The following is a 12043-nucleotide window of genomic DNA, read 5'->3' as shown; positions in this document are numbered from 1 at the left end:
ATCTCTCCCGGATCTATTTTCCATGTCAGTTGTTTTTCCAATGAGATATTTCACATTGTCTTCAGTTTTTTTTCATTCTTTTGGTTTTGTTTTATTGTTTGTTTATGACTGGAAGTTTTTTTCACCCCATCCTTTTGTGAGTTCTCCTGCTCCAGGAACTGTCTTATGGCATTATTTAAAGGTGTTCAGAGGGGTTTTAGGAACAGCTCAGGTGAGTTGCTGCCTTTTCTTCACCATCTTGGCTACATCCCTGTATCTGACTCTTTATGACCCCATTTGAGATTTTCTTGGCAAGGATACTGGTATGGTTCACCATTTCCTTCTCCAACTTATTTTACTTTATTTTTTTTTTGGACACAATCAGTGTCAAGTGACTTACCCAGGGTCACACAGCTAGCACGTTTCTGAGGTCAGATTTAAACTTAGATCCTCCTGATTCCAGGGCTGGTGCTGTATCCACTGCACCACCTATATACCCTACCAGCTCATTTTATAGATAAGGAAACTGAAGCAAACATGGCTAAGTGACTTGGCCAGGGTCACAAAGCTAGTAAGTAAATGAGACCAAATTTGAATTTAGTAAGATAAGTCTTCCTGATTCCAAGCCCAGGGCTCTATCTACTGTGCTACCTAACTGCCTTCAATGATCAAATTTAAAGTTTCCCTTTTGTCATTTAAAGCCTTTTACAACTTGATTGCTTCCTATTTTTCCAGTTTTCTTACATTTTACTTCCCTCCATGTAATCTAAAATAGAGGCAGCATAAACTATTTATAGGTTCTCTCATAGGACACCTCTCCTGTCTCTGTACCTTTGTGCTTTCCGTCCCTTACATCTTCAGTGCTCTCTCTCTTTGCCTCTACCTCTTAGCTTCCCTGGCTTTCATCAAGGCTCACCTTAGACCCCTGCTTCTGCAGGAGACCTTTCCTAGCTCCCTTTCTCCAGCTGTTAGTGCCTCCCACTTGATATTCCATCTCATCTGCTCTGTAGATATTTTCCATGTACTTAATTATTTACATGTTGTCTCCTCTATTAAAATGTGAACTCCTTTGGAGCAGCAGCTGTTTTTGCCTTTTTCTCTGCTTCCAGTATGCAGTGCCTGGCACACTACATGCACTTCATAATTCCCTTTGAATCATTGATAAGCAAGAAATAAAGAATCATTTTCCACAGGCAGATGTGTGATTCGATAACACACCTATGACATGAGATTCTTCCAAGAATGGAAAACCTAATAATGTAAGAAGGAAACAAAAAGCTCTGTTTAGAGAATGGAGATGTGGGTAGCAGTTTCTTCATGGCTGAAGGCATATCCTCTTGCCAAGGGTATAATTTATGACATGTTGGTTTCAGATTGGTCTCTTTTGACATAATGATGAGAAGTCCTGAGACAAATCATTTAATTGATGTCCTGCTAAGTTAGATACTGCTCAGGACCATAAGCACTTGGTCCTTGCTTCTCTATAGCATTTAAGGGAGGCAGGATGGTATGATTCAAAAGCCAAGTCAAGTCATAACAAAACACCTTGGAATGGGAACTAGAAGACTTTACTTCTTTTTTTCTGTCTCTGTCTACCCTTATAATCATGGTCAAGTCACTTTCCCTCTCTCTGGGTCTCAGTTGTCTCTTGAAGTTGAAGGGATTGGACTAAATGGTGTTTTAGATCTCTTTTAGTTCTTAAGCGTTCTGGGTCTATGATTCTATGCTGGTAGCCCATTCTAGGTTCTATGTGGTCTTTACCTCAGGGAAGATACAACTCATTCAAGTAGGATTTGGGAGCCCTGGAGGTATTACTACTTCAAGTGCACTATCATTGACCTTTGGCATGGGGGGTAGAAGCAATTTGAGTACTGGGTTTGTCTCCCAGCTTTGCCTCTGCAGTCTTAAGCAAGTTATTTAATGTTTGTGGGTCTTAGTATCTTCCTCTATAAAATGAGGGGCCTGGACTAGATGACCTTAAAGGTCCTTTCTGCCTCTAACGTTAGGACCCTATGGCAAGGACAGCTTCCATTCCATTAAAAAAAACCAAAACCAACATTTATTAAATCATTGCTATGTGCAAGGCACTCTTCAGGTACTGAAGATTCGAAAACATACAATGAAAAATCTCTGACTTTTAAGGAGGCTACATTCTCCTGAATAGCCACTCGAGGTCTGATCCATCCTGCATGCTCATTTTCAAAGGAAGCTTTTCCTTCTAGATATATAGGCAAGTTGGATGTTAGGAAATAACTTTTCTGTCAACTTCACATGAACTACCACAAAGGCTCAAGGCTCATGGTTTGATATGGCTTTTTCAGTCAGACAAAATATCTCTGCAGTCACTGTTAAGGTGGATGGTACTTTTTCAGTGTTCATTCTGGTCAGCAGAGTTTACTTTTTCTGCCTGGGAAAATAAAAGACAAAATCTGGGGTTTGTGAAAAAGTCCCTATATCTGCTCATAGCCTGAACTTTCTGCTTGGTTGTGATAAATAATCTGAATAGTAAAAAACTTAATTGAACAGAAGAGAGGCAGTAAGAAACTATTACTAGAGGGTCTGTTGGGAATAGGTTCAACTCCATACTAGCTGTGTGAACTTGGGAAAGTCACTTACTCCCTCCAGGCAGCTGAGATGCTAAATTAGAGGTGAGTTGTCAGTCTGCATTGGTGGATAAGTTTCCTACACTGAGAGATCTTCAGATAGATGAGAAATCACAGATCTTGAATTAAAAAAAAAGTGGTCGAGGCATTGGGGAAGGAGTAGCCATAGATGACTGCCAACTGTTGTTTGTGAGAACATGATTTCCTCTGTGTGTTTCAGGTTATATTTGAGTCGGTGTCTTTGAAGGGGCATCCTGGTTACATAGCAGTGGATGAAGTTCGGGTCCTTGCTCACCCATGCCGTAAGTACCGCCATCCAGTGGCTAGGATGCTGGGTCTGGAGGCCCTGGCTTTGAATCCCAGCTCTGACATTTCCTGCCTTTCTGATCTTGGGCAAGTCACTGAACTTCTCTGGGCCCCAGTTTCCTCAGCTGCAAAACTGAGTGACTTGGATTAGATAACCTCTCAAGTCTCTCCCAGCTTAGTATCTATGACCCTGTAGTTTTTCATTTTCCTGATAACAGAGTCCTGCCCTGGGTTAGGCTTCACAGTTCAGTTCAGCTGGTCTCCCATTCACCTGGTTCACAAACATTTAAAGTTTTTTCTTCTTCTTTATTCTTTGAAAACACTTCTGTACCCACGGCAATCAGCCCAAAATAAATCCCTCATTTTGCCAGGCTGTGCAACAGACAACCCCTATGTGAATCTGCAGATAGTGCCAAAACATCTCCGCTCAAATCTGACTCCATTATTAAGGGAATAGAAAACTCTGATTGTTTATTAGTGTGATTCAGAGCACTGAAGGAGAAGAATTAAAGGGCTCTGGATAGAATCACATGTAATTGTTTTAGAAAGAAAAAAAAAAGAAACCCCACTAGAAACACTTAGAGAGTGAACTGGATGTTCACTCACAAGGAAAAGAGGACCTTGAGCTATTAATTCTTGGAAAATAATTTTAAATCCACTCATCAGCTCTTATGGAGGCATTCTGAAAGATTTGTCATCCTTGGCTCTTGTTGTAGGGTGTTAGAAGGTAACTGCACTCTCTGCTCACCCTGTCTGTGTTTCATACAATTCTGCCCCAGTTGTCTATTTCCTGATAGGCATTTGAAATGCATCTCAGCAGTGCCCTACAGGATGGGGACATATTGTGTGTCTGTGAAAAGAGATGCCATAGGAATAGTGACATAGGCTATGTCTGCAAGGCGCCTGTGCCATGCTATAGGTTGTCTGCCACATTCCATGTCTGTTTTCCAGTACCTGCTCATATTTCTCCCTCACCCCCCCGCCCCCAAGGCCATTATGCAGCAATGAACAGAAACACATTGTGTATTTCTGGAACTTGCCACCAGTCAGCCTGAACCTCTCTATGTGGGAATTAGCCTTAGTCATAGCCAGGGCAACAGCAGGGTGAAGCCTGAGTGCCAAGTACTAGTAATGGCTTTCTCCTAGTAGAATGGAAACTTCCTGAGGGCATGAACTGCTTCTTTTTCTTTCTGTATGCTCAGTGCCTGATGTTTAATAGATGATTTAGTAGATGATTAATAAAATATCTTTAATAAATGTTTAGTAGGTGATTAACAAATGCTTATTGAAATGAATTTAATCAATTTGTTTTTCTAATTTGGGTTTCTTAACCAGGGATCTAAGAGGTTCGAAGAGAGATTTCAAGAGAGAACTTGGAAGGGGGAAAAAAATCACATTTTTATTTCAATATATTGATTTCCTTTAATCCTATATATTTAATTTTAAAACTCTTATTCTGAGGAGTTTTTAGGTTTCCCCAGACTGCCAAAGGGGTCCATAACACAAAAGGCTAAGAACCTATATTCTAGATTCAGTAGCTGTAACAGATGTCCTCTCTACTCTAAGATAGCTCAGTGGTAAGATGCTGGCCTGAGGGCTAAAGGTACATGCCTCCCAACTCTGGCCTCAGAGTAGAATCAATACTTTGGGAAAGTAAGGGTGCAGTGGGCTTTAAGGATAATCTCAGCTTCCTCTCCACTGGTAAAGAACTGGATTCCACATGAATGGAATGACCATGAAGCAATTACCATGCAAATGGGTTATGAGCTATAACTAGGGAAAACATGATCCTGTCTGTGTGCCTGCACAATGCAAAGCCACCCCATTAATGCACCACTTGGGCTTACACATAAAATTCAGAAAAATGGTGCTGTTATGGTGCCTGCAATTTTCATACCTTTTAACAGAATGATAGAAACCAAAAATGAAAGCTTTGATAATATATCCATAGGGGCACCTGGAATACTACATTTGAAACCCTCTTCTGAGGTCTAGAAACAGGAGCTTGGGCCCAATACAGGCCTTGATATCCTCTTACATGTTCATGAGATGTCCTAGATGGAGGTTGGAGAGAAGAACCTTTAAAACAAGCTGGCCACACCATTGATGTTGCTGCCTCCAAGCATTTGTGGTACTAGTGGTGAGCAGAGACAGCTTTCTGTCTTCCCATGGTCAGTTCTACAGTGAGTTCAAAGGGATCCCAGTGCTTGGAGAACCGTAGGAATGTGCTTCCTCCATGAGAAGGAGTGCTTCAATAATTCAGCAACCCCTTTTCCTCTGAAGATTCTCTGGCAGAAAGTTTAAAGTTCTGAAAGCCGTGGTGCCTGTGAGAGAAATGGAAAAGGAATTTCCTTCTTTCTCCCCTCTTCTTTACCCCTCCCCCCCACCGTTTGCCTTTTTCCTTTCTTGCCCTTCTATAACTAAAATTCTTTTACACAGCAACGAGCTAAAGAAAACTTGACCCTGGGCAGAAATCACACCTACTGAATTTTAACACAACATGAGTAGTTGTGAGAAAAGCAGAGCTGCTGTTGCCAGTGGGGGCACATCACAAACAGGGGAAGGCGTCCTAGTCTCATGCAAGTTGGAAGGCCTGTTCTGCTAAGAACAATGCAGCCTAAATGTGTGGGCCAATTTCAGTGATACTGACAGTAGGCCTCAGTGGACTGTGCTTAGGATCCCAAATTGCTTGGGAAACAGAATGATGCCCGTATGTTTCTTTGTACTGAGTGAATATTGGTTTCTCCATCCTCCCCAACCCTCCAAAAACACACATGCACCACCCCCTCTTCATACATACACACACACACACACACTCACACTTAATATTAATACACGGATTAGAAACTTCCCTCATGGGATGTTAAATATTTAAGTAGATTGAGAACTTTTTATTCTCCTCACGTCCCCAGGCCTTTTAATTTCCTATTTCTGTCCTCTAGAGCTATTTCACTACTAAGATATGCCCAGAGTTTATCAATAAGTGCTCCTGTTAAATATTCCCAAAGTTACATGACCTTTAGTGGCCCAATTGCCCCATGTCCAGTATTGATTGGCACTGAGGTTAATAGCATTATGCTTTCTCCTCACATTTTTAAAAAGTGACCGAGAGACAGACGTAATACTTAAAAACACAGCAGAGGAAATGATTTTCTCTTATAAACTCAAACCTTTCACTTATATTTTATAGCCCATTTAACATTTCCATGTCGCCCTGCATGTATCGTAACTCTGGTTGCCCTCTGAGGGTTGTCATTTCTCAGCTTTAACTATTAAAAACAGGGCTGCATCAGTAATAGCTGCTGGGTAAATGTCAGACAAGTTTTCTTCAAGGTTTCATCATTTCCATCTTTTCACTGACTTTTAGACTTCCTTATTTTATTTTCTATCACATTATTGTGGTGAATTTCCTAGTGTTCCATGAACTGCTGGGACTTCTGCTGAACAGGTCTCTTTCTCTCAATTTTATCTCACTACCTGCTGGGTGCTGACAAGTCCAGAGAGTAGGATAAAGGGCAGAATGATATGTCTTCAAATGCTGTACTGATGTTTGTAGAGTGGGTTTGAAATGTCATTCACATCAGGGTATTTTGCCTGAAATGTGCAATAAGCATTGGTCAGCTTCATTCATAGGACTTCTGCCCGGTGAGTTCCCAGTGTCTTAGAAAGTAACAGGGTACAAAGATTGGGAACACAAGTACTGAGGCTTACACTGGTAGTCTGCTAGGGTCCTGAGGGATTCTCTTTGTTGTAACAGTTGTCTAATTGTTAGAGATGATCTAAAGGACCCATTGACCAATCTATAGGCTGGTTTTGATTCCCACCCAATGTTATACAATTCAATTCTGCGTTTATTGAGCAGGAACTATGTGTGATGATGCAAGAGGCAGTACTGCACAGTAGACAGAGAACTGCTCTCAGAGTTCAGAGAGACCTGGATTTAAATCCTTCAGTACTGTCCATCTGACTCAGGACAAGTTCCTTTAATATTTCAGTGTTAGACAACTCTAATACACTAAGTTACAAAACAGTAACCTGCCTGCATTACAGGAACTGAGAGTTCCATACAGTGTTGAAATCACAAGGCTGGACCAAAAAAAAAGTGTATAAGGTATTATGATAAATACTGAAGAAAGGTTTGGGAGAAGGGAACAAAGGAACACACACACACACACACACATACACACACACAAATGAAACAATGATATATGAGACAACATACTTTTCTACAGTGTAACCAAACCTTAATGCCAGTGATGATTCAGAAATGGAACAGACCTTCCTAGTGTCATTGTTAAATGTAATTATTTAGACCATTGTCATTGTTTGGTGACTTTCACCTTTTTTTTTTTAATCTAAGAGGGGTCGACATTGGCTCCTTTTTTCCAATCTCCCTTCTCTTTCAGCTTTTGGGGTGGGTGGCTTCTTTGAATGAGATGCTTCAAAACTGAGATAGCTCAGAGAACAAAGAGGACCCTAATTGGGTTATGTCACTTATTGGTACATTTGCATTGTTGGCCTGAAATTCTTTGGGACTCCAGCAATCAATTCTGATTAGGAAATGTGGAAAATATTTCAGTAAATTTTTTTTGTACATAAAAAAGCATCTTCCAGTTCATCACCACCGTGTGACTTTTAGGGCCTCTGAATTTTCAGATGCACTAATGTATCCATCAAGATGGTAGCATTTGCAGTATGACCTGTCCCCTACCCTCTTAGGGTAATTTAGCTTTAGTGTAATTTCAGGCTATTAAAGCTTGAAATTTTAAGCTATTGAAACTTGAAACTGAACTAAGACCTTTAGGACACTCTGTGTATGTCAAAGGTAAATGAGAGGATTTAGGGCTGCTTTTATTCTGAGGGGATTCAGGACTGCCCCTTGAGGGGTTACCTCACCTCTACCAAAACCCAAATTATAGGACCATTACCATTCTTGGGTTAGTTCTTTTTCAACTTGGGGTAGGAGGCCTCTTAAATAGCAACATCAATGACCTCCATCATCTTGCTGTAAAAACTTCCCCCATCAGTGAGATGGTCATTTTTTTTAGTCCAGTATTTTGTGCCATATAGACCTGGCCCATTGATTTGGATTCACTGCCTCATGCAGAATAATCATCTTTATTCTCTAAAGGAAGAGAACTTTATTTTGCCCTTGGAATTTACCTAGGTCATGAGCCTTCTTCTCCAGAGCAGGGTGTAAGGGGGACAGAACTACTTAAAGAACCCACCCAATTAATATTTCATTTCCATCCTAGGAAAAGCACCTCATTTCCTGCGACTCCAAAATGTTGAAGTGAATGTGGGACAAAATGCAACATTCCAGTGTATTGCTGGAGGAAAGTGGTCCCAGCATGACAAACTCTGGCTCCAGGTAAATAACTTTCTTCTTCCTTCACATAGCTTTCCCTCCGTGATCTGATCAGAGTGAGTGGTAGCATCAAGAATTGAACCCACATCTTCTCAACTGAGTCCAGTGTTCTCTTTAGTACATCGGCGTGGATGTGGAGATTATAGCATCATACATTTTAAACTGGAAGGGAGCTCAGAAGTCATCTAGTGCAAAACCATCTTTTTACAAGAGGGTTATAACTTGTCCAAGTTCGCACAGGTAGTAAATGAATGAGCTGTGTGTCAAACCTGTCTTCTACATTAAATCCAATGCTCTTTTCACACTGTAACAAGCACCATTCCTCATACCAGTTACTTACATCCTAAGCATGTGGTGCCCAAACCTTTTGGCCTTAATTATTAATGCTATTTTTTTCAGATCCCCTGATTGGGACCTTGACCTTTTATTCTCAGTCTGCTTTCTGGGGGTCCTGATCATTTCTTCTTGGCCACCCAGAATCTAGACCTTGATTTTATCTTCCATGACCTATGGGGACTGCTTATTCCCTCTTGGCTTTATCTGACATCTGAGATCTTGATCAGGGGTGAGGAACCTGAGGCCTCAAGACCACATGTGGCCTTCTAGGTCCTTGGGTACGGCCTTTTGGCTAAGACCAGGTTTTACAAAACAAATTCTTTTATTAAGGTGATTTGTTCTGTGAGTTTTGGATTCAGTCAAAGGGCCGCACTTGAGAACCTAGAGGGCCACATGTGGCCTTGAAGTTGCAGGTTCCCCCACCCCTAGACATTTGCCTGCATATGCCTCAAATACACCATTCCAGCATTGTTACTCTCTCTGCCCTTGGCACTCCCAACTCTCATCTTGGCTTATATCCAGCCAAAATCCCTATCCTGGACCTCCTCCTGATAGAGCCTTTTCTAGCTCATTTTTGTCCAAGTCTCAATGTGATATACATGACTAAAATGTAACATCCCTAAAGGTAGTTACTGTCTCATTTTTATATTTGCATGCGTAGTTCCCAACACATAGTAGGCTTATTGATTAACTATAGAAAACCTGGATAATTAGAGCTTCTATAAGCTAGTCTTCAATTGTTCATTTTTAAAAGAGAGGGAATAGCTATATGGGATGCTACTGCTTAATTTCTATTCAGAAAAAGCCCGTTGGATGGAAGGCCTGTCATAGAAAATGAGAATATTTCAAGCAAACTCACTGAATCCTATCTGGCTCTTCTTAAGGCTGTATTTGTTAAACTGAAAACTAAATATCACTGATCAGGACTTAAAGTAAAATATGAAGAGGAATGTCATTTCATTAGCCATTTGTTCCATGTGGGAAATTTGGTGTTCTGTGCTGATGCTAAAACAAATGACCGCTCCCAGGCACATCATTGTTGATATATAAATGGAGTTTGCTAAAGAGGAATGTAAATTGATATAAATAGTGAGAGTACCTTCTTCTAAATGAAGTATTGGCTCATTGCAAGTAACAGATTAATTAATATCTAGGCTTAGAAACATATGGCGTAAGTTGAACCAGATGAACTTGACAACATTCAAGATAAGTGGCCATCCAAACTGCTTGAACACATTTAGTGATGTGAACCTCACTACTTCTCAAGGTAGTCCATTTCATTGTTAGATAGTTCTGATTGTTTACTCCTTCCTATAAAGCACCAAAAATCTGTCTCCCTCTAACTTACCTTAGTTCTTCATAGTTCTGCCTTCTAGAGCCTACCAGGACAATTTTAATCCTTCTCCACTGAGACAGCCCTTCACATTATTGAAGACAACCATCAATGTATAGCTTAAGCCTTCTCACCATCCATTCCTAATTCTTTCAACCCATCCTCATATGACATGATTTCTAGTCCTCTTCTCAGGATGATTACCAGTTTGTCAATGCCCTTCCTAAAATATGGTGCCCAGAATTGCTTTCCTCAGTGTAACACAGAAGTTAAAGAAAAGCTAAAGAAAATGTTATTTTTCATGGGAAGAAAAGCATAAAATGTTGTCCCTATGCTTTAATAAAGTTACCAGTTCCAATGTATTAGTTTGGAATCCTAGAGGGGTCCTATATAACCCTGGCAGATAGTATACATAAAGGCAGGATCATAGATTTAGAGTTAGAAGGGTCCTGAGAGGTCATCTAGGCCTCATTTTATAGATGAGGATTTATAGATGAGAAAACTGAGGCCAAGAGAAAGGAAATAATTTGGCTGAGGTCATATAGCAAGTGTTCAGAGCCAGGATATAGACCTAGGCCCCATGACTCCAAATCTAGGACTCTTTTCACTTTGTTAATCAAATAAAAAAACAAACAGACAAACAAAAAAAGCCCTTATTTTTTATATAATGAAGTGTTACCTGTATACCAATGCTGTTGAAGCTCAAGCAGGTTAATTTCAGCTACAAGAAAGTGAGCAGCCCAGATAAGAATGGCCTTTTACTAGCATACCTTTATGCTTTGTTCAGACCTGCAGTATCAGGGGTAAAGTCTCTTATCTCAGTTTTGCAGATGAAGAAAACTAATAGGAGGGTTAAAAGATTGACCTTAGCTCACAAAGCAAATCAGTCCAGCCTCAGAGTGAAACTATAGCGATTACTGAGCCTTTACCTTCATCCCTAACCATTAGGGTACATGCTGTCTTTATGCTAAGACATTTGCCAAAATTCATTCAGTAAAATGTACTAAGAAGTAGGAGGGTAAATGTGCTTATTTCAACCAGGCCAGAAAGTAGGTATAGAAATGACCAATTAGTTTTGGATGTAGGGGAGTGAGAAGGGAATCAATTCGTATTTAGGAAGGTCCATCTAAGTTCTTAAGCTGATTTCTCTTTCCTCTGGTAGCAATGGAATGGGAGAGATACTGCCCTCATGGTCACGCGAGTGGTCAACCACCGAAGGTTTTCAGCTACAGTTAGTGTGGCCGATACGTCTCAGAGGAGCATCAGCAAGTACCGATGTGTCATTCGCTCTGATGGTGGCTCCGGAGTCTCTAATTATGCAGAATTAATAGTAAAAGGTGAGTGATCCAGAAAGTATGGGATTTACGTGGCTCCATTTCATTCTTCCGAATGACTAACTTTCCTGAGAGAGGCCAGAGATTGTTCTCTGCCATGAAAGGGCCTTTTTAAAGGTAAGGAGGAGGACAATAAATTTTTGCTTGCAACACTTGGTGGTTGTGGGATGGGGACATTTTTTGTTTTTTGAATGGTGACATTCTTGATTCTTCAGCTCTATTTTTGAAAAAAACAAAACAAAACACAAAGATATTTTTATTAACAATATAAAGTTGTATTTAAAGAATCATTTGTGAAAAGCTATGAAGAAAGACTGTATTTTAGTTTTGTTAACCTGTGATTTACTCATCATATAATGTTCTATATTGTAGCTATCTATGTTGACATCTTAATCCCATTTCCAGGCTGTGAACTCCTTGAGGAAAGATACTATGTCTTAGCTAGACTTAGTATCTTCCCTAGAGCTGACCACAATACTGTGTACACAGTAAGGGTTTTCATTTTAGTTAAATAATGAACAATTAGAATCCTTATGTTTTTATAGAAGTCACAGCCAGGTAACTTCCTCCAGCTATGGGTAATAGGGTCAATTTAATTTAATGTAATTTAATGAATGAAAAAATGAAGCTTTGTCTGCATTACAACACTTGAAGGTAATCGCACATGAAGATAGTATTAACTGAGCACTGAGTATGCAGACTAAGGTTTCATGAACCTTTTGGACTATCACATTATACTATGGAGTTAGCATGAGCTTGCAATCCCATAAAATATCCAGGTTTG

At 40.2% G+C, this 12043-nt stretch overlaps 1 protein-coding gene across 1 annotated transcript in view; it reads left to right on the top strand.

Annotated features, from left to right (window-relative positions):
- PTPRT (protein tyrosine phosphatase, receptor type T) overlaps positions 1-12043 on the top strand; it is an 885105-nt gene that overhangs the window by 131001 nt on the left and 742061 nt on the right. Inside the window, exons 3-5 of the mRNA XM_027867127.1 lie at positions 2803-2884; positions 8144-8259; positions 11088-11262. Coding sequence (XP_027722928.1) covers positions 2803-2884; positions 8144-8259; positions 11088-11262 — 373 coding nt within the window. The remainder of the gene's footprint in view (positions 1-2802; positions 2885-8143; positions 8260-11087; positions 11263-12043) is intronic.

This window comes from Vombatus ursinus, unplaced genomic scaffold (genome assembly GCF_900497805.2).
Source record: "Vombatus ursinus unplaced genomic scaffold, bare-nosed wombat genome assembly UNPS02014785.1, whole genome shotgun sequence".
Taxonomy (NCBI): Eukaryota; Metazoa; Chordata; class Mammalia; order Diprotodontia; family Vombatidae; genus Vombatus; species Vombatus ursinus.
This window is presented reverse-complemented; position numbering and strand designations above follow the sequence as displayed.